We start from the raw sequence: 24,909 nt of genomic DNA, 5'->3' as shown, positions 1-24,909 counted from the left end.
TGAATAAAATCATTACATATATTTAATGTGTGAGAAGTTGCTGTACCTGTTTTGGGAACCAGATCAAACATCAAATGAAAGGCCAAGCAACTACCATTCTTCTGATTTACTGAAAATTTAACTTCTAACCTTAATTACACATAAGTAATTTGTTATAGATTATAATACAATTATTACAGAATTAGTTATCATTGAGATTGGGGATCCCTAGAAAATTATTATTTTCCAACCTGTATTCTCATTAATATGAAAGCATTAAGTATTTTATTTTTAAAAATAGAGAAACTTCTCAGTTAATGTAGGTTCTAATTTACTATTCCTAAGTATTTTAACCAAATATTCATTTTTGTAATTCTGCCAATTGGTGTTAAAAAAATACTCTATAAGTAACAATAGATGCATATTTTTCTTACTTAGCTATTTCTGATGTATTATTCACTAAGAACCCTCATACTGTGTAAGTGTGTATTGCAACTTTTAAAATGGGCTGAAGGAGTTTTGAAGATTAAACTTATAGTGAGAATTTTTTTAGGTGTGCACCAATCTTTGTAAAAATACCTAGACTTCGTGAATGATTTGGGTTAGAAGACCATGATTGTCTTGTTTCATAGCCTTTATATGGGTAGATCATCACTTTCTCTATCTTGTTCATTTTGTTTTTTCTGCTGTGGATTTTGCTAGAAGGCTGCTAGATCCTGTAATACGGATTTCTGAGTTGCTGCATCCTTGGTGTTTGTGTAATTTGGAAAGGGGCACCTGTTTGCATACCTATTGAAATTTCTCTTTCTTATGCAGTTGCTATACAAATGTTAGGGCTCAGGTGCTTTTTTATAAAGCCAACCTTGAATCTTACAGATATAAGAAGAATATATATTTACATATATGAAATAAGAAAATGAAAAGTTGTAATTTAACGGACATTCAAATTCATTCTTCTATGACGTTATGCACTTTAATGATAATTTAGACTTTGGTATTTTGCAGATTATTTGATTTGTACATGAATATGCGTTTATGTACATAAATACATGATAGTACATATCTGCTTGATTTGCACATATCAGCATGTCATTTTTGTTGAAGCCATTTTGCACATTCATTTTGTTATAATTAATGTTATTGAATTATAAAGAATAATATCTTAATGAAAGTCCTGTTTTTGTTTAGATAACTTCTCTGGGGGATTCTTTATCGTTAAAGAACACAAAAGATGTACCTTACCCAGCTGAATCTCAGGAAAATGATAAACTTTTAGAAGCATCTCAACTTGATAGTATTTTAATGCAAAAAAGTGTCAATTTGAATTTGGCAAATGGTAATGTTACAGATGCACAAACATCTTCACAGCGGCTTGCTGCACTTGAAGATTCTATTGTTAATGAAGAACTTGTTTTATCATTATCTCAAGCAGCTATTAATGAATCTATGAGTAAGTTTTTGCTATAGCTTTTGTCGGTTGAATGAATATAGTTATCCATGTAATCTGTGTACAATACTTTCTAATATCTACCTATGGATTTATGCTTCTGTTTACTTGTAAGTGCAAATTCGTATATGCAAAAAGAGAAGACAACCTTTGTAACAACCATGGTCTATTAAAAAGATGTAGATTATAATTGTATAATGATTTATTGTCAGTTGGGTCAGAAAGACCAATAAAATGTAAAAAACATTGTTCATACATGTGCATAAAAAACATAAATCATGCACTTGTTGTAATGCATAATTAAAAGTATTATAAAATACTGGATAATTTCAGCATTAAAATTTGAATTTTATAAAATTAATTTTTCATTAATTATTTATTATTAACCAAACAGATAAAAATTGTGTATATGAATTTTCAAAACAATTTTTAATATTACTGTATTACAGTGGTACCATTTTAGTGTTTGGATCAATGCAAATTACACTGAATTTACTATCCTTAATAAAAAATAAAATACTACAAATTCTGATTTATAATAAATAATAAATCCTCAAACAATCGCCAAATTATTTTATTAACAAAATAGAGGGTGATATTTAAAACACTGGAAGTATCGCATCATAAAAAATCTGTTCTTGTAAATGCCTCAAGCGTCATCTGCTGATTGTGCTACCATCAATTTATGTTTGAAAGATCATTCATGTGTAACATCTATCCTTTGACAGTGCTTGTAAAACTATGAAGTTTTTTTCTAATGCTAATATCTGATATTTCAGATATTACCTCAGCATATTTCATAAAAAAAGAAATCCGATTGTCCTGGCAGGTATTGTGATGAAACTGAAACAATAATTTTTATGAAACTCATAATTGTGCATATGTTGAAATGTTGGCAAAAGCAATTTATTTTATTTAAAAATATTGGTAATATTTTAATTATTATTAAAATTTTATTCTCTTCAAAGATACTATTTATACATGCATCCAGTTCCTGAAAAAAAAAAAATTTTTTACTATTTCTGTCGTAGTTTTTTGCTTTCTACTCTGGTATTATGACAATTCAGAAAAAAGTACTGTAATCTTGATACCTTCAGTAAGAAGACCTTTTAAAGCCTACTTTTAAAGAAAACGGTTTTATCGCTCTTCAGCATATGAGATTACTTCCTTAAATAATATTTTTATTAGTAAAAATATTCCAGCCAGAGATTTTGGTATCAAAGAAATAAACTGTATGTTAATCACATTTTAATTGTATTAGTAATATAATTTCCTTTGCAAAATGTTAAAAATCTTTTGGAACTATGTTTTTGGACACAACACATAATAAAAAATAATTATAACATTTCCATGATTACTTGCAAAGAGAGTTATTTCAAACAAAAATTTATAGAAAAGAAATGAAGTCAGGTTGCAGGATTTACATTATTATAACTATATTAGTAATATTTAAAATTATTTAAACTATTATTGTTTAAGAGAAAATCAATTTATTAATTAAATGAAATTTTTCAAGTATATAGCAAACTACTTATATTTTCATGAAAATATTTTGTGAGTGAGTAAATCTTTACATATATGCAGAAAGAAAGAGAGAGAATGCATATTAAGAAAACTTGACAAATTACATATATTTGTATACAAGTGAATTGCACTAATATGTGGAAAGCAGAATAGAAAAACTGCTGTTAGGAAATTTTCAGCTTAATGAATTTCCATAACTGTGGCGAGTTTTTTTAGAGAATGATAGGGATCTAATCAGTTTCTGAGGATTAGTCAGTCTGAGTCTGTACAGAACGTAACTTATTGTATTTGACATACATGTCATCCTTTTATCATAGAATATATAAAACACATGTTGGGTAGAAGATCCAGTCGCTAAGAAGTGCACAGACTAGACTAGTGAATTAGAATAGCTTAGTCCCTTCCTAACACATCAGGCAACTTGGCACTCATGTATAGAATTGCAGTTGTAGCATTGCAGTGACAATATTTAAAAAGTGGACTTAATTTTTTGTTATAATCTCATATTTGCCAAAATAGGCTGTTTTATAAACTTAAAATCTAGTGTTAACTAACTATATAGGTCTAATTTTACAGTTGGCAGAAAAGTTCTCTGAGTGGTTTTTGAGGTTATTCTAAATAAAACAACTTTGAACTGACAAAAATTTATGATGCATTTCCAAAAAAAAAAAAAAAAATTAAAATTATTTTATATTAATTTGATTACAGTTATTTCTATATGAAAGTAAACATTTTCATAGGGTTTTAACAAATCATTTTATAAAAATGTTGAAACCCTATGAAAAAGTTTACTTTCATATAGAAACAATTATCCGGAACTAATCTTATTTTGTCAAGAAATTTTATTTGTAAGAGTAAATTCTTTATGTATAAAACAGTTTTATATTCATAGGGTTTTACTTAGCTTTGCCTATTCAGAATGTTACATTTCAATAAAGACACTTGATATCTCATAAATTGTAACAGCTATGAAAAACATATCTGAATTTCTGATGTCCTGTTCATTTTTCCTGTGTAGACATATTTTTTAAAACTGCAACTTCAATTAATTTTTTGCAATTAAAAAAGGTTTTTCTAAATAGATTTAATTTTTTTATAATTTTCAGATAGTTGACAGCTAAATACAGTGTGGGAATGAAGCTATGTTAAAACATAAAACTTTCTGTGGACACAGCTGTTTGAAACTGTTTTGCCTGCATTTTTTAAGGGTTAATTGAAGTTGAATTGTCTTGTTAATAAATCATTTGATAGTTCATCATTCTGTGTTTGATTTATATTTTTAATATTTATGTAATGTACTAATCTTTTTTTTATTTTGTGCTTGTTAAAAATGTTATCTGAATGTTCTATCTGTCACTGTCAAACATTATTGAAGATCTTGCAGAAATCCTGACTAAGAAACCATTCTATTTTTTATAGTGTATTTATTTACAAGACTCACTTTGTTATATTACTCTGATGATATCTGAATTGTGTATATTTACTGTAAATACTAAACTTAATTTATTTAAATTTGTACAATATTAAGAAAAATTCAAACTGTTGCAATAGCTGTGATCATTTTTTTTTTTGTAAAAAATATTATTTATTCTTTTTGAGTTGATGTATATAAATTATTTATTCAAGATTGAATATGTTCTAGGAATAAAAAACATATGTTAAATTACTTTTAATGGTAGTTTATTTTTCATTATTTATGTATATTGATTTATTTAAATCAGTTTTTCCCTTATCCAGTAGGCACACAGGATTGTTCACTTTTATTGATGATGCAGAGCTTAGCAGAACAAAATGAAGCTAGTGAGGTTGACAGAAGTCAGATTGTTACCAAACATAGTAGTCAGCAGCCTTTTAATAATAATGATATTGAAGAAGGTAGTGTACTACATCCATCACTAGTACCAGTCAATAATGACCATGAACAAATTGATGAACTGGATGAGGAATTACAGAAATCTAAAAATAACAAAACTGATGGTAGTGAAATTGTTAATGAGGACATCTCTACTGAAAATGAAGAGTAAGTAAAGTTATATAATATATGATTGGGAAGGGAGAAAGTTAAAAAATTATGAGGAAAACACTGGTAGGATTACAGTAATTATTATTTTGATAATTCTCCTAAGATGGTCATTTAAGTGCACTGAAGTAATACATTGTTTACAAGTAATCCTAATGGAATCAGAATAAATAAGGCTACTTTGTTCTAACGTTTACTGAACAGAATTATTGATTGTATTCTGCTGAGCTTTGTAATAGATTCATTTTGTTAAAAGTATATTCTTATTTACCACAGAGTGTGTTTTATGTTATACTATAGAAAGTTTAAAATCTTCATTTAGTTGTAAACTGATGCAACTAAATATTGTAGGTGCTTAGGCTTTAATTTTTTTAGTTATTCAATATCTCTGATTATCCTTACTTATTTTTGAAATAATATTTTCATTTCATTTTCATCAGAATAATTTGTTGAAAGGTGACATTTTGTTCTAATCTGTTTGTCAAATCTGATGTGGTCAATTCCAGTTTATTTAATGAAGATTAAAAGTGTAACTTTGTTGGTTATGTTTGTAGATTCACTGATATACTTAAGTTTATTAACAAAATCTTCAAATTCAAAACTAAGTCACCTATTCATCATCATCAAGTTAATTTTTAATGCTATCTTTTTCAAATCCCATAATCTAGTATACATTCTTTTTTTTCTTATAAATAATTTTACCAGTTTCACATTCCTTTATAATTTCTCCAACATTTGTGCTTGAAAAATATGTAGAAACATATTTTACAAAGACTACAATCCTTCGATTTACCCTTCCCCAGCTTTTCTAGAAAATATGCAGAAAATTGAGTCATAATTTTTGTTTGTTGACAAATGGAGGTTGTATTCAAGATATGATATATCTTTTTAGTATTTAGTGCTTCATTACCCAGAAAGTAAAAAAAAAGACATTTTTGTGTCATATGAAACAGTGTAATTTTGTGAATATTTTGATATATCATGGGGTTACTACAATTCTGTGCTATAAAAAAAATTTACTGTACCGCGTCTGCTTTTGTTTCTTTTTTCCCAAAGCTCATAGCTGTAACTTTTGAAATACTAATTAGAATTTCACATTATTTTTATCATTTTGTACAATATTTTGTGCTAATTCTATTGATATTGTTAAATTGATAACTAAACACATGATGCTTTGTTTATGTATGTTTTGTATTTACTACATTGGAGGTTATAATATTGTTTGAAGTTGTGTTATTTTTTTTGTGTTTTATTATAAAAATGCCTAGATTTAGCAACAAAGGTTTTAAGAAAACAAGTAAACTACAGGAAGAAGAAACATGACAGCAACATAAACATTACCAATATTGCTAATCTAGAAGCAACTGTATGTGTTAAAACAACCATCCAGTTCTTTGAAAAAGTTATCGGTCTCACAGTTTGATAAAGTATTTGTCACTTACTAACAACTGTAATGAAATAATTGATTTAGAATTACTTTCAAGTGCATTATTCTCTGTACAAAATCTGTAAAGTCAGCAGCTTAGCTATAAGGACTGGTGATTTCCAAGTAGATTTAGTTTCACGGTTAGAAATATTATTTAGTCATTGTGGTTTTACAGAGAAATTGTATACTTCTAAAGAAGTAAATTCTGTTTGCAGTGCAACTGATAAAAAAGATTAGTGTATGGGTTAAGGTAGGTAAAGGTCTAGCTGCAGGTCAGATGCTATGTGGCATTCCAAATGTGCCCCTTCCCCCTGAAAAATGTAGTGTATGTCAAATTTTTGAGACAAGCAACTATAGATGTTACTGAAATATTTATGAAAAATGCTGTAAAAGAAGCTGTGGTAGAAAATAAATTGAGGGCAAAGTAAAAGGGATATATCTGCTGTGTTTGATGGAACATGGCAGAGGAGCAGGTACTCATCCCTAAATGGTGTAGTTGTACATGTATTGACACTGGTAAAGTGATTGATATCAAAGTAGTTACAAATATAAGTACTTGTATAAGTGGTGATCATAATGATACCTGCCAGGCTAATTATAAGGAGAGTAGCAGAGGTATGGAGATTGCTGGAGTAAACAAGTTATTCTACCAGTCAGTTGATAAATATGTACATTATGCAAGATATTTTGGGGATGGTGACACCAAAAGCTTCAAATCTGTACTGGAAGCAAAGCCATATGGGAATGTTGCTGTATCACAGCTTGAGTGCGTAGTTCATGTATAGAAGCAAATAGTGCCAGACTCTGGAAACTAAAGAAAAATATAAAAGACCGAAAACTTTCTAACAATTTACCCTTAGGTGGCAAGCATAGATTGACAGATGGATTAGTAGATCAGTTACAAACTTAGTATGGGTAAATAAGAAATTTAAATGATGTGAATGCCATGAAGAAAACTGTCTGAGCAATTTATTTTCATAAACTGTCAACAGAGAAGAAACCAGCTTATTGTTTGTGCCCTCCTGATGCAGATATAACAAAGCGCTCATAACTGGAGGAGAAAACCAGCATAAAAATAGTATTATTGGAGCATTCATAGAAGTAATAAAGCCCATATTTAGAGACCTGGCAGACAATACTCTCTTGAAAAAATGTACTCATGGGAAAACAGAATGTCAATGAAAGTGTGAACAATGTTACGTGGACAAGAGTTCCTAAAAACGATTTTGTTGCACGCAGGATGTTGATGTTTGATGTATAAGATGCTATATCAACATTTAACGACGGTAACATAATTAAATCTGAAATGTTGTCGCAATGTGGCTTGATGTGTAGAAATAGGATGGTGGATGCTATGAAAAGACTGGATCTTGAAAGAGAAAAAGGTTTCACAATTTAAAAGAAGTGCCAGACAGCAGTCAAGAGAAAGCTAGTGGAAGAAGATTCAGAGGAAGAATCAGCCTCTGATGCAGAAATGTATTGAAGTAATGACTTTTTTTTTTAATTTTGCCATTTTCTGAATTTTGTTTGCATTTAAGGAACATTTTCTCAAGAACTACTGGACAGATTTTGATAATTTTTTTTTAATTTGCTTAGCTCAGTGAGTACACATGCTGAAATAATGATATTAGGGAAGAGTGTTCTTTAAAAATACTGGAATACAAAAACTGTTTTAAATTTATAGTTTCTTCTAGTATAAGATCTAAAAATTCATAAAAAATTTGAAAAGAAAAAAAATCATTTCAGAAGGTGTACAAAGGTACAAGGAAACTAGTAAAAGTTTCATATAATGTTTAATCCATTCATTCATGAGAAAATTTACCTTTTGTTAACATTAGGGTACTTAATGACTTATTCCAAATCAAGGAATCTGTGTGTAAATTTTGTTCTTTGAAATTCATTAAAATGAATTATATGTTTAAAAAAAGAGAAACAAGAAGGCAGTGGTTTAGGCTTAACATTTCTGAATAAACTTTATATAATTTGGTTGCAAATTTTATGAACTTAAATTATTCCATTGATATTTATTATTTTTTAACATATCCTGAGCAATTAAATCCAAATAATTATTTTTATCAATATGAGCTCTATGAGATTATATTTTCTAACCAGGGTGCATCCTATAAATTAAGAATAAATGGTTGTATTGGTTTGGTGTGATTTGTAAATAAAAAATAAATCTTAGGAAAATTGTATCTGTTACGTAGAATATTAAAACTTCTGATTGATGTAATATCAATAAATTCTTGAATGCATTCCAACCTAAACATTGTATATGTAAATATTTGTCAAAAGGTTGTGTACTTGTCATAAGTAAATGAAAGTTCTGTATGGTATATGCCAAGTAGCTAACCGATAGTTTGGTTAATTAAACTTAACTAATTCAATAGTAATAGCTTTGCTTGGTAAATAGACCACAAAAAATTATTTTATGTTTTATTTATTTAAATACTATTCTGTTATTTCTTGTTTAATTATTTATTATGCTTTATTTATCATTAATCAAGATTATATATTTTATTAAATGTAAAATCTGATTTTGATTTTTTTTAATATGGACACTATTAGTATTCACCAATTTAAAAATGGTTTAGTACATGTAATAATATATTATGACTGTTATTATTAAATAATTTATTAATAATCAATTCAGCTAAATAAATAATAATTTGTTAGTAAAACATATAAATCAATTGAATATGTTAAATAAAATTTGTTTATTGCAATAATTTTGGTAGTCTTTTGCATACAACAATCAAGACATATTCTATAATCATATAAACAAACAATAAAACCAACTGAATGACTTAACAGGACTCTCTCCTTGTTTCTCTCCCTTTTTCAGAAAAACAAAAATAGTCCAGAACCCTTGTCTGGATAAAAACTTTGGTTTGTCACATTACAAATTATATTTACTTTTTTGTGTTTGCCTTTATGAATATATATTTTGACGAAAATGTATTTCCGTCTTCAGTTACTCTAATTTATGTATTATATATATAATTTTATACTTATTATTCACGAATTATTGATAAAATTATAAAACAGTGAATGTAATTGCATTTACTGATTTTACTATAGAATCTCTGCTGTATTCTATATCTGAATTATTTTTGTCATGTATTATAATAATATTGTAATCAATCAATACAATACCAAGAATTTTTTCTTCGTTTGCCAAAAGTGGTGATTATGAGTTTTATAATGATTTTAAAAATTCTATTACTGCAAGATTACTAAGAACTTAGAAATTGAAATTAATAAAGATGAAAATATCAAGGAAAAGTCTGTGGAAGATAAAACCCTCTGAATTTTTTTTATACTGATTTGTGCTTAGTGATATTTATTTATACTGATGTTAACCAACTTACGAAATTATTCCTTTATAATTTATATAATAATAAATTATTTTTTATGGAGCAAAAAAACGGGTAAAACATTTTTTAATAACTTTAACCCATTCTCTCATGTCTTTAAATAACTATAACATTTTTAAAATAATATTAACAATGTTTTTTTTTTAATACTTTTAACCCATTTTATTAAAATATTGTATCTTTTTACAGGGAGCAATGTAAAGTGTGGGATGGTACAATTTGGAATGATTGTGATGATGGTGGTTGTAAAATCATGCAAGTGGATGGTGCTGCAGACGATTTGTTGACTGATAATATCAAACAAAAGAATATTAATAATAAAGTTAGTAGGAGTAATGATGGAGCTGAATTATCTAATGAGAATAACTTAGTAGTTAATGAGCAAGAAGTAAATAAAGATCTTGTAATTAATGAGCAAGAAGTAAATAAAGATCTTGTAATTAATGAGCAAGAAGTAAATAAAGATCTTGCAATTAATGAGCAAGAAGTAAATAAACATTTTGTTAATGACAACATTAATGAGCAAGAATTAAAAAAAATGAGTAATGATGAAGATGATGATGATGATGGTTTGGATGGTTTAAAAACCATTTTCGATCAAGATTCTACAAATGATCAGTTCTGGACGCAAGAACAGGAAAATATGAGTGAAGAATTACAAAATGAAATATTCAGGGATAATATTAATTCTGATATTACATTGCTCCCAGACAATATTATAGATTGTGAAAATAGTAATGGAACAGGTACCGATTCATTTATTGGGGATAGTGATAACGATATTACCATTAATATCAATAGTGCATTTAATAGCGTATTAATGGGTGATCCTTCATTTATGAGTCAAGCAGTTGTTGAAGCGTCTTCAGATGATATTATGTACACAAATAGAAATATTGCACAAACATGTTGGTCCAGTAATATCGATTCTATTGATGGCAAACAGAAATATAATCCATATTTTAGTGGGGCAAAGGAAAAAGATAATGTTGCAAATACTGAAGATAGTTTAAATGACAGTACAAGAATACATAAAGAAGTTAATTTAGAATTTACTGATTCTACTTCAGAATCTGTACTTTATCCTACATCTGAATTACTTTTATCATGTATTAATGATGGTGTTTGTAGCAGTTCGGTCGATACAATACCAAGAATTTCTTCTTCACTTGCTGAAAATAGTGATTATGAGGTTTATAACGATGTTAAAAATTCTATTAATGCAAGTTTGGATACTAAGAACTTAGAAACTGAAATTAATAAAGATGAAAATATCAAGGAAAAGTCTGTGGAAGATGAAGCCTCAGTTTCTACTAACTCAGATGAAAAGTAAGTATAGTATATGTTATTCTCAATTCATTTTAATTTTTTGAAAAATAATTCTGATTAAATATTTATTATTACATAATCTTTTTCCCTGCTTTTCCTATCTGAAATTTATTTCAGTAAGATAGGTAAAACATCCTGTACTTTGGCAATTTATATACATAATTTCGAAGAACATTTTATTATGAATACCACCACTGCTTTTTGTTTTGTTATATTCAATTCCTTCCTGTTCATGTGTGCAATAAAATACAGAAATTCTTAAATTATTGATTCATTCTTTGTTTTAAAATGAATAAAGTAAAATAAAAATGAAAGATTTCCCCCGGATTTCAACTCTTCTAATAAAAAGAATCCTATTGTAATTTTTAGGACCCAAATTAAGGAGCAAAGTTGGTGGCTGTGTATGTAATTTGAGCTGGGAAATAGGATAAAATAGATCCCAAAATTGTATTTGGATGAACATTCTCTTTATTTCAGCTCAAGAACAATTTTCCAAATTATTTCTCTTTCCTCCTGAATCACTCTGTATTTTATATATATATAAAATCTATTATATAATTATATATACATATAAAATCATCTTCCTTGCAGTAAGAAAGTGATCTAATGGAATGTAAATACTGTAGAAAGCCTACTTCAATGTACTGTTATAATATTAAATAAATAATATTTACCTTCATTTATTATTGTAGCTAATTTCTTATGGTAGTCTTCAGCAGTTGAAGTATTCACCCTTGTAACTTCAGCATGTATTTTAATATTGTGTAATATGACTCATTTTTAAATCTGTCGATACATTCAGTTTACAGATACTTCTATCTAGTTTCTAACTGCTGTTTCTCCAATTATTATTGATTATACCTTTATAAAAATAAATAAATAAATGCCTGAATATGAGTTGAACAAAATAATTGGACTTAATTTGGTAGTTAATCCATTCTGTTAAATTTTTTTCTACTTCCTGTAAGAGGCTTTTTCAAGTTCCAATTTTTTTTGACAACATCAGTTCAGTACTAAACAATTTACTTCTCTTTCTTTTAACTTAATAATTAAATGTCTAAGTTTATATAAACTCTGTATTATCTTCATATTTAGTACTCGTAGTTAAAAGTTACTCATCTTTTAAAATTAATAAGCCTTTGAATTATGACAAATTTAAAGCAGTTAATTTAATAAAATTACATTTTAATTTTACTAATATTTAAAATTAAAGTATAATTTATTATTTTAAAATTACGTATGAATTATTAATGTAGTAACTATAGTTCAAAATGCAAATCATGCATACAATTTGCATTATTAATGTAATCAAATTGTTTTACTTTAAAAATGAACTTGTTTATTAACCCTTTGAGAAAATGTTTAAAATGTTAGTGTATATTTCTCAACTTTCGGTTGACTACACATTATTTCCAATAGATTTGTATCTATTTATCCATTTTTGCTTCCTCCTGTTTTTGTGATCTATGTTAAACAAGCTTTTCATATATTATGTAACATGCAGAAATGAAATAAATTACATAACCGATTAGACATTGATGAAATATAAATTTTATTATGGATAGACCAATCTGTTTTATATATTTGATAAACAAATTTAAAACAGATTTCTCACTGCTTATCCCCTCTATTTCCTAAATTTTCCTCCTCCCTTCTGGTTATATGCTAAAGTAATATGTTTTATAACCTAAAAACTGTGCTCTCTTCAAATTCATAAATGACTTCAGAAAGAAACATTTCTTTGTTATGTTATTTTTTGTTAGAATTAATTAGAAGAAAGAATATCGTATAATTTATCAAATGATATAATGCCAATTTGAAATAAAGCTGCTTTACATCACTAAGTAATTTGATTATGATTCTATGTTTAGTTAATAAATAAAGTCAAACCATAATAATGTATGGGAGCTTATTTATAATCTGTCCAATATATTATGAGCGAGTGATATTCAGAGGTAATCTTATTTTTGTATAAACAAGGACCAATAACGTTAATAATTTGTATGTATGTGGGTGTCACTAATGTCTTAACTACAAATGGTGCATTAATAAAAGGTTAAAGATTGAATATTTAGAATTCTAAATTGAATATTCTGACCTCTTAAACATTATCCCAAGTTAACTTTTAAACATTTTTTAAAGCTAAAATAAAATATAGGTTTGAAATTGTGTTGACATTTGTCAAAAATGTTTTTAATTATGTGTAATTTTTGGATGTATAATAATCAGTATAGATTATTATATAATCAACCAAACAAATGTTGATGAAACAAGTGAATTAGCTTCTGGTTGACTAAGTGTGAATTAGTTCAGAACTGCTAAAAAAGTTAACTGGTGTTGTGATATTTTATCAAAAAAGTTATCTTATTAATATAGTTACACCGAGATAAAACTAATTCACAAATTAGAATCAATGAAAAATAATAAGATCTAAAGTTAGTCAGAAATAATACGAAACCTAAAATTAAAATACAGAACATCTAGGATTATCTTTAAAAAAAATGTATTTATGTCAGAACCTCAACTCTGTGGTTTCTGATAAGAAGTAAAACTGTTACATATAATATTTTTCTTTCACAGATAACTTCATTTTAGATTATTTGTTGTTTTCAGAAAAAATGAAATTTCTAAAGAGTGTAGTGACCCTGAGTATACAATTAACACTCAAGAATCGTGCTCAAAAAATAATTTACCTGAAGGTAAAGAACTTATACCATATATTTTTAAAATCTCCAAAAGGTATGTAAAAATGAATTTTGTTGTGAAAAAAATTGATAATGTGGCACCTATTGTTAGAGGAAATGCTGTACTTTTAAAATATAAAAAAAGAATGAAACGTATTCGTAAGTGTGTAATCGATCATAAAATTATTGGCAAATTTGAGAATGTTGAAGATGTTACTACAGATATGATTACTAGGTATTATAAACAGTTGGATGATTTGAAAAAAATTTTACATGAAAGGGAATGTTCAACCACTGTTAAACCAATTTATTGGAATGATATTGAAATAGATAAAAAATTAAGGAATTGTTCTAGGAAACAAATCTGTTTAATTAAAGAAAAGAATGAAATGCAGTGCGGCAATAAAAATCAGAGTTCAAAGTGTATTGAAGATGATGATGATGATAATATTGAGAAAAGAAGTGAAGAAAGTGATGTATTTGTTACTAAAAGTATTAAGGATAAAAAACCTAATCAAAATTACAAAAGTAATAAAATTAAAAAATCTGGTGAGAAAAATTTCAGTGCCTCTGATATTAAAGATAATGAATTAAAAATTAATAAAAATAAGATTAAAAATGTATTATTACCAAACAAAAACAAAAAATCAACCAATTTTATGACGCCTATAAAGGATAAGAAAAATATATTTAAATTATCTAATAAAAAAGTTAATAATAATGCTAATGGTAAAAATAGTAAAAAGAAGATCATATGTGATTTAGATGAAGATATTCACATATGTAGAAGTGTTAACTGTGAAAAATGTTCAGAAAAAAGTGAAAAAGAGACAAAAAATAAATTCTCACCTGTAAAATCAAAAACAAGTAAAACTACTATATCGCCAAAAAATAAAATTTCAACAAAGAAAAAGGTTTGTGATAAAATTGTAAATTTATCATCACAAAACTTAAAAAAATCTGTAAATAATGTTAAAAAACAATTATTTCAGAGCAGTTCATTGAAAAATAAAAAAAAGAATAAAAGTAAAGAAGTAAGTAGAGTTAAATTGAGTTTAAAATCAAACAATATTAAAGATAAGAAAAAATTAAAATTTTATCCTTGTCGTGTGTTTGTAGAAGATATCAAACATAAAAATGTTAAAGAAATTTGTGATCTTTATGGTGTTATTTATAATGATGGACAAAAAGAAATTGAATGTAATAAGATGACCAAGACAGATTTAATTAATAAAGAAATGAAAAATGAAGGTGTTTTACCGCCAAATTCTTCATCATCATCATCTGCTTTTTTTAAAGTAAAAGAAAATGTTTTGTTAAAAAATTCAGATGATTTGCTGTCATCAGAAATGTTAAAGTGTAAGAGTGATAGTCTAATTCAAGGAGTAGAATCTTATCCATGTAAGCATATTTGCAATGAAATGTTCAGTAATAAACATTGTAGCTGTAATACATCAAACAAATCTGATGAAATGCCTTCAGTTAATAATAAATGTTCTCTCTCAATTGAAGCACCAAAAGAAGATAGCAGTAAACTTGAAATACGTGAAAAGTTACATGTAGTTGTCAATAAAATTAATGATAATTATTATGACAGTACTAGTGATAGTAATATGAAAAATAATATTAATGTGCCTTCAGATATTTTTTTTTTAGATAAAGATAAAAAATTATTAAAAAGAAAATCATCAACTAGTAGTATTACTACGGTGCCTTATAAAAATACAAATAGTGAATCTTCATATGGAACTACATGTAGTAATAATAATAATAATAACAATAATAATATAAATGATTGTAATAAGAGTAGTTGTAGTAAAAATTTTAATAATTTTAATGTTGAGCAATCATCACCTATTGTTACAAGTAATGATTTAAATATTTCTTCTAATAATAGGACTAGTAGTAGCAGTAGTTTTGAAATTAAACGTAGACGAATAAGTAACGATGTTAATGAAAAGGATAAAGAAAGAAATAATTTCAAAAAGTATAATGACACTAATAAATTCTTGGTGCCTTGTATAGATGGTGCTATCGACGATATTTCATCATCATCATCGTCATCATCTGCCGAAGATAATACTACGTTAAATGAAATGGATAAACATAAAAAGTTAGTAGTAAAGGTAAATTCATTGAAATATAAAGAACAGTCTTCAAAAAGTGGGAAACGGTCACTCAGAAATTTTCCTATTACGCCACCAAAAAGAAGGTATGAACCATTAGATGTATTAATTAAAAGGTCACCACATTTATCATCAAAAACAAAAGTTGTTAATGAAGAAATTAATAAAGCATCGTGTTCTACTGATTATATGATATCTATTCCAATGGATATCGATGCGGCAGATAATTTTAAACAGCAGGAAGTAGTTGAAGTTGATAACAAAATAAAGCATATTCCATTTGATGATAGTGTAATAATACCTACAAGCAGTTCAAAACCAAAAGAAACAATGGAATACTGTAGTGAAGTTAAAGTTGATAATGCTAATTTGAAACCACTGATTATAAAAATGGAAAGGATTAAAAATGATGAAATTAATAAAAGTAAAATTAAAAGTGAGTCAAGTTTTGATAAAAAAGAAATTCCACAAATATTTCCTGAGTGTTATGTTAATGTATTAAAACCATGTTGGGTAGTATTAAAAAAAGAAAATATCGAGTCTACCTGTAGAATATCCTCTAACAGTAATAAAGATAAATCATCAGCAATGGTGATATGTGATGATAAAAGTTTGGAAGAGTTAGATTATAAACTTTTTACAAAATTACAAGTTTCTTTGACAAAACTTTCTAATACTGAACAGTCTGGTCATCTTCATGATTGTAAGTATTAAAATATTCTCAGTTCTCTTTCTATCTTTTAACTAACATTTTATGTTCATAAATATTTTTATTTTTTGCATAAGATTCTGAAAATGTTACACTAATACCATTCAGGGACTCTATGGCTACTCAGTTAACATCATTCTTTTGGAAATATTTTAACAGCATCTATCAACTGTTCTTTTTTATACTGTCAAAATTTAATTTCTTGAGATTAGCATTTCTTTTAAATTATTTTAATTTTTTTGATTGTTGTAATGAATAGTAGTTAGTTGGAAAACATTCATGTTATGACATCCATTTGCTAGTTTTTTTGCATTCTCAAAAAGCAACTGCCTAAACTGTAATACCTATCTTTTGATCATGCAGTCATTTTCCTTGAGAACCAGTGTCAAACTTTCCTTAACTTTTGGCACTGTATAAAAAAACACAAAGAACCAGACTAATTCATTTCCACAGTAACATACAATAAATTTTACTTTGTGTGCATTTTGGTGCACACGAATATAATTTTTTTTCAGAATTTAATAAAATTTTTATTTGCTTATTGGCAATTAACAAAGTTTTTTATTTTTATTTTATGGATTTTACAACAGTTTTAATAGCAGTTAGCATTGATACAGTTCTGAGTCCTATTTTATACAATTTTTCAGTTCAAAATGTGCCATTTAGATTCTAAGAATTATAGTGCAGCATTTTTCCATTGGATCAGAAACTCATTTCACCAGCCATCACTTTGACTAAATCATTTCTGATCATAAGTTTGTAAGATAGTTTTTTGCTTACATAATATCAACAATCAACTCTCAAAGTATTGTACAATTTTTAATCACTTATTAATGTATATTAATTAACAATAATTTTGTTACATTATCATATTCTGATAACAATGTATATGTTACAATATAAATCGGTTAAAAAAATGTTAGTTTTTATTACTTATTTTATTGTCAAGTAAAGTAACAGTAATCATCTATTTGACAATTAACTATTTGAAGACATTTTTGTAAATTTTGTATCCATTATATTTTATTACTGAATGTTATCACCATTTTATGTAAGTGAATGGAGCTTGTCAACTGAGTGATATCTTTCAATTCTTAGATCATTTTGTCTTGATTTCAAATTAAATTAAGATTGAATCTGATATAAGGATCAAGAGACATTCTAAGAGTTCTGTTAACTTTTTTTTTGAGCACATTCAGCATGGTGTAGGAAAACACATGTATTCACTAAGCCTGAGCCCATATGCCCATAAAAAACTTAAATTATTCATTTATGCATCACCTTTCTTTTCAATGATACATGACTCATTAATGATCACAATTATGGTGAACTAATTTTTTTCACAGTTCAGCTCCATACCATATCTTAATTTATATTGTAATTTTTTTAGGTTTGCTTGAAGCAAAATATTTTAATAGCATAATAATAAATAAGTAAAATGAAAAAAAAAATGACAATACTAGAGCTGTCTCATTTCTTCATTAACGTACAAAGAAATAATAAAATTAATGTGCTAAATAAAAATTGATTATAAATATTTCAGATTTATAAATTAATAAAAACACCAAATGAAATAAAATCTTATATTTGAAAGTTAAAATTTCTAAATTTTCTAAATCTATAATGTAATTACCCAATACATTATTATTACATTAATGTAGTAGATTAACTCTAATCTATTATGTATATATGCATATGCGTGTGGATGTGCACACAGCACATGTAACCTTCACAGTGTAATTAATAAAATAAGCTAAATAAACAAATATATTTATAAATACATTTTTTAAAAATGATATATTTTTTAAACATAAAAAGTAGATGATGGCTGTTCATCTCTTCTGTATTAATGTGTTTCAATTTCAGTATTGTAGAGTTCATTATTTTACATAGTAAAACTATTAACAGATTGGTGTATATTAAACCAAAAATAAATAAATAATAGCATTACAATAGCTCTCAAAATGTGTAATTTATATATAAAAAAAATTGAATGCTTTTTAAGTTCATAATTCTAAATGTGGGTGTGGAGTTATGTGTGAGATTCAGCAAACCTTTTTGTAACACAAAGAGCAGTTTCTCTGGATATGCTTAACAATAAGTAGTGTCTTTCCTTATTTTTTTGTCATAACACATCTGACAGCATTTTCTAATAATGATTTGTTTTCTGGATGTGTCATTTAATCCACATAGCACAGGTATGTGATTTGGAGTCTGCTGTTGAGTAGTAGTTTGTTGTCAGGTAGAGTAACAAGGACTTATAGTAATTGAAGATCAGTAAGATGGAAGAATGAGGAATGTTATTACATGGCATTCATGCAATGACTTATTGAACGCAGGGAAAATTTTTTGTATAGGAAGAAACTAGTGATTACTCTTAAATGGGAAATTTCTTTTCTCTTGATTTAATAGTAAGCAACCACATCTGATCAACATGGTTAATTTTTTTTTAATGTAAAATAAAGATAAATGCTAAATAATCGAATAAATATGGAAATTGCAAGAATGAAATGAGCTTTTTAGGAAAAATATGTTTAAATTACTGGGATGGTGTATAATCAAGGATTACGGTAATAATAGCTTTCTGATGATGGCACAACTTCAATTATTGAAGCCAGTTGCCTGAGCTCGAATAACTGCAATATAAAATATTATAGACATTTGATGTGTCATCAGTCTTTTGGCGGAGTTCAATATGAGGCAGGCATCAAGTCATTAGCTCTGAACGTGTTAATACTGATATTCTAAGATACATTGTAGTTTACTGGTGTAGCTTTCTATTTGCATAAAATAAAGCTTTTATTGGACATAATTAAACAGGTTGAAAATGAAAGAGAGGGTCCTGGATAATACCATAATTTAATGTGAAGTTTATGGAGTAAATGAAGCACTTTGAGCAGTTTGAAGCAGTATCCTATAAATTGAAAAGTATATAGCAAAGATGCAAAGCCACGTTTAGTAAATCATTCCCTGTAGAACACTAAGAATTTTGAATTATCTAATAATCATAGTTCTGCTGAATACAAATTGTTACAAAGCATAAAAAGGTATATAATCATTCCTAATTTGTTACATTGTATTAATACTATTTATCCCAATTTTCTTGTGGTTATAGCATGTATATAGCTCTTGAAGAATTAGACACTTTATAAAAGGTGTGTTCTCAAGGGATTGATGTTTGCTGTAAGCTAGTCCCATGTTGAACAGAGTGAAGTTGCTGCTTTTAAAATCTTAGTATTATCTACTTAATAGTAGACTTTGCATGCTGATATGCAAGCCCATGATGTGTCATTTATGTCAGGTCTCCTAAAGCCATTACATTTATGACACATAATGTATGCATGTAGCGACCATATCAGTTGATGTCATTGAAAATTATAACAAAAGAATTTAAATAAAATGTGGAGTACCGTAGATTTTATCTGATGTTACTGTTTATTTCTAAAATTAAAATTGAAATCTTTCTACTTTGTGAAAGAATTTCTAATCTTTTTTTTAATTTCTGGATGAATAATTACTTTTTCTTCTTTTAGAAACTGAATTATATAAGTATTATATGCACTGAAATGTTATTTTCTGTTCATCTTGAATTCATTTGCTCTGAAACTTATGTTAATGTTTTATTTCTAAGCTTGATGCAATTTCTTCTTCATTTCATTAGTATTTATCTGATTTTCATAAATGAAAGTATAATTTAACTACATTGCTTTGCTATATTTAAAATTAGGTTAAAGATACTGACAATAAAGCAAAACATTTAGATGTCTCAAAAGTTATAATCATTAGTAAACAAATATCCCAGAACATATTCTGAAACTGAAATCTAATAAGGCTGTCATCTAACCTGTAAAACTTAAGATAATTGTATCTGAGGATTACCTAAACCATCTGTCACATAATGCGTTTACAATATTTGTTTTATATATTGCACAAGAAATTTAATAATGCTGTGGGATTATTTTAAGAACATCATTATTTTGAATTTGATTTTTCATTTTTTGTTCAGTTACTTTTTTGTAATAAAATTTTATATTTAAAAATTCTATAGAAAATGTTTGTGTAAAAACAGATTTTGATAAAATCAGTTGTTTCAATGTTGTTTCATATCATGTTTGATTACTGTAAGTTTAAACCAAAGAGGTCTGAATTCTGCTATTAATTATTTATTGTATTTAAATAAATTATTTTGATTTCATCCTTATGCATTTAATAATATGATATTCATTTATAATCAGGTAACTACCAGAAAACCAGTGATATTTGTAACTTACAACATCCGTGTTACACTGATGATAAAACAGCTTGTGATAATGAACAGTGAGTTTTCTTTTATTATCATTATTTATATAAATATTAAATTGAATGTAAATTTATAGCAAGTATACTGTAGGCAGTACAAAATCAGCTATACAATTAAGTTATTAAGTTACTACTGAAGATATATTAGTTATTAATATTCAGTTAATTTTTATAAAAAGAGTTTATTACTAAGAATTAATCATTTTTATTAAAATTATTATGAAGAACTATTCCGCTATATGTAAGAAGTATTATTATGCATTTTGTTCATTTAATTTTTTTAATTGTAATAAATTTGTATTTATAATTATTAGTATTATCCCATCAAATTTTTATGTTGCAATGTTATAATATTATTAATTACTGATACTGGCACAAAGCGCGATGTTTGAACATTTTTTTATGTATAAGAACAGACTGTCGGTAATATAAAATTTAATATTTAAATAACTTGTTAATACAATTTGTTAATACTTTGTTTAGATTTTATAAAATTGTTGTAAATACTGTTTACTATAAATGTTGCTAAATGCATATATTATAATAATTTGATTCCTGGTAATCTACATATTTCCTTGTCAAATATAATTAAATAATAATGCAATCTATAAAAATGAAAATAAGTAAGTAAATATTGTAATTTTTAAGGTATACAACATGAAGGAAGGTAATGAGATACTATGGCTGCTGGATCCTTTTTGCAACAACCAGATCAGAAAGAGAATCCCCCATATTGTCTGAATAGAATGAGAACAGTAGTACAGATTGAGTTCACAGGAATCTGACAATTTTAAAAATGAAATGAGAGATGCTGAGGGCTCCTCATCATTGTCTGCCTGACTTGTCATTGTTTGATGGATTTCTCATGGAGTGCATATAGGTTCTAGTGGTTTGTTTTCATCGCAGAAACAGTAATTAGGAAATTTGTTATACACAGCTTCTATTGCATTCCGACTAGGAATGGCACCGTGACCTGGAATATTAAATATTTATTTAATATATTAAAATGATTGAAGTGTAATCACTACTGAATCACTCACTGTTTCTAAAATAAATTTGCATTACAAATGTATAGTGTACAGCAGTCATTTTGATTCTTGTTTATATGTTGAGTCGCTAACTTAGTTTTTTTAAAAATCTTCAGGTTCTATGACTCGCCTTGAAGTATTTTCCAGGAAATAGAAGGAACAATAAAAGTGAGAAATAGGACAATCCCCATTGAAATAAAAAGTAATAAAGTTTAAGAAATATATGCCTAAAATGTCTTATTTATATATACATACACAATGTTGACTGCTGTCAAAAGAAAATGACAAGACCAATCAATTCCAGATTATAACAACATGGCATTTTTATCAGTTAAGGTTATGTGAAATATAATGTCTCGCGTCACTTTATTTTAGCTGTTCTGTACTGTTTATACATCATTATTTATAAATTGCATTCAGTATTCTCAGAACTGATTAAATTTATTTTATTGAATCACATTTAAAAAATGTTCATTCAGAAACCTTGGAAATAATATTTTCTTCAGTTTATTGTTTTACTGTTTTTCATTCAGACAGTATATGAACTCATTAGTGTTTTTCTGAATAAATATAGAAATTTGAAAATAATGAATCTTTTTTAGGTTGTCTTTGTTAAGGATATCCCACATCAGCTTATGCATAAAGTAAAGTAAGGAGCATACATGAATAGAAATTGATAAAATCCAACTGTTGAAATGGATGTAATAGGAAGTTCTCCTCCCTCATTCAAATACATTCCTGCCATGTAGGATACCAGTTACCGCCAGATCATTTATAATAAATAAGCTTTCAAATCTCTCTGTTTTTTCTGCTTTCCAAATATTTTTCATGTTTAATGTCTCAATCATGACGTTGTTTCTCAACCTTCTTCTGCTTCAGTTCATTTCTTATAATGTTTCATATTTTTTCCTCTGGTAATCTGTTTCATTTGTAAATATTTTTCCTTCTGAATTGTATTAATGATTTTAAGGTTCATATTTTGATACAATGAGTATTTTATTTACCATAATTTAATATGTTTATTTTTTTTATTTTCTATTTTTTTTAAGGAATATGTGCATATACATTCCATTGTACTACACATTTAATACTATAGGAAAAAAGTATCTTTAATAAAATATTTTGAATTATATTGTAAAATTGTTTTTTCTGTTAATCATTTCTTAAGTCTGAGGGAAACATAAGAGTAATCAGAATGAAATTAACTTGTACACTTATGAATTAAGTTATTGTATTATTATTATTTATCATTTTTTTCTTTTTCACATGTGAAATACCAAATTTATAGAATTTTAATTAATTTTACTGTTTCAGAATATAAAAAGATATTTTTTTTTTTTTAAATAACAGATTTGTATTACTTCAAAAATATTTGTTCAGAAAGAGGTTTTAAATATAAACTGCATATAAAGTAGGAAATTGATGTCTTTGAAAGATTTTTTTTTAAATTAAGGTACTGCTTTTTTATTAATTATTTGTTAATTTCTATTATGTTATGAAAAAAAATGGCCATACTTACTTACTTGGATATTTGTAAAATTTAATTATCAGATCTTTTTATCTGCTTTTCTTCTGTGTTTTCTTGAAAGGTAGAAATTAACCACTGTTCAGATTAATAATGTTATTGTTTATCATTATTTATTTGTTTCTTATTTATAAAATATAGAATCCTGCAATTTAAATATTATTATGAATTGTAAAATCTGTGATAATTGAATTTCTTGATTATGAACAAATTTTTCTTTGTATTTTTGTACTTTGTTTTTAAATGAATGCTGAGCCTTAAAATGACACACTCAAAAAAAATGGTTTATTTTTTTATTTATTCCAACAACTATATCAGTGTTTCCCAATATTTTGAAGTTCGTGGCACCCTTGGGGGATAACATTAAAAACTTGGGGGACACCCTTCATTGAATTTTAAAAAAAATTTAATTTTAAATTAATGTTCCCAGGAGAAAGTTAAATTATTTTTCAAATAAATACTTACTCCAGCACTAATTTTATTCATTTGTTGAAAGATAAGTAACATACATCATATAGAATACAGTTTACTATAATGCAAATAACTGAATAAAAATAATTCAGTAACAGTTTGTTCAATTAATTATTAGTCTGACTGGTGCTTAGAGCACAAATACTAGATATCAGGCCTTACAGTTGACAATGAAACATGCGTATCTTCCTCATAGTCTTGCAATATATTTCTTGCTTTGGATTTTATTGTTGCCATAGCAGAGAAGACTTGCTCATATAGATTTTATGTTGGAAAGAGCAAAAGTGTGTACATTGCTTTTTTCATTTGGTTAGTATATTCCTTTGTCCTAGCCAAAAAGCAGTTACTGATGCCTCATTCTTGGTGAATTTACCTTTGAGTGTGGATTCAGAGCCAAGATTAATGAATTCATCTTGTTCATAATTTGTGAAATCTATTTCCTCTGCACTGTCTGCAAAATCAGTCGAGATTCTCAGTGGAAAGAGATCGAAAGAACATATCTATTGCATCTTGCCACCTTGGTAAGTCAACACCAATGAGATCTTTGTCTTCTGCCAGATTAATAAGAAGGAGATGGAAAGTTTGACAGTTCTGAACTGCAGAACTCCAAGAACCAAGTTTTCTTTTAAAATCTTTAATTTTGTTGATTGAGGAAATTATTGTTTCCTGTTGACCCTGCATTGAAACATTTAGTTCATTCAGCTTTTGAAACATATCTTTCAGATACAATAGTTCCAAACACCAAGAATCGCTTAGTAACAGTTCATAAAATCTTCATTCTTAAAAAAAAGGTTTCACCTGTTCTTTGAGTTTGAGAAATTTGTTCAATGCATGGCCTCACAATAACCATCTCAAAGGTGAGTGAAATAGCAAAGCTTGATGTAGTTCACTTTTTTCACAATTTTGTTAATAACTGCAGTAAACTCTTCATTATGTGCTTTCATGACTAATACCTCTGTATAAAA

The 24,909-nt window shown here is 26.8% G+C and overlaps 1 protein-coding gene across 4 annotated transcripts in view; it reads left to right on the top strand.

Annotated features, from left to right (window-relative positions):
* Positions 1-24,909, top strand: part of PolZ1 (DNA polymerase zeta catalytic subunit) — a 103,442-nt gene that overhangs the window by 18,514 nt on the left and 60,019 nt on the right. For all 4 annotated transcript variants that reach the window (XR_012757071.1, XR_012757072.1, XM_075370993.1 and 1 more), the window contains exons 8-12: positions 1,168-1,429; positions 4,688-4,970; positions 9,963-11,102; positions 13,716-16,615; positions 20,857-20,938. Coding sequence is in view for 2 of the 4 variants with exons in the window: in XM_075370993.1 (XP_075227108.1) it covers positions 1,168-1,429; positions 4,688-4,970; positions 9,963-11,102; positions 13,716-16,615; positions 20,857-20,938 (4,667 nt within the window). In the remaining 2 variants the exon portion in view is untranslated. The remainder of the gene's footprint in view (positions 1-1,167; positions 1,430-4,687; positions 4,971-9,962; positions 11,103-13,715; positions 16,616-20,856; positions 20,939-24,909) is intronic.

The sequence above is a fragment of the Lycorma delicatula genome, chromosome 7 (assembly GCF_047948215.1).
Source record: "Lycorma delicatula isolate Av1 chromosome 7, ASM4794821v1, whole genome shotgun sequence".
Taxonomy (NCBI): Eukaryota; Metazoa; Arthropoda; class Insecta; order Hemiptera; family Fulgoridae; genus Lycorma; species Lycorma delicatula.
This window is presented reverse-complemented; position numbering and strand designations above follow the sequence as displayed.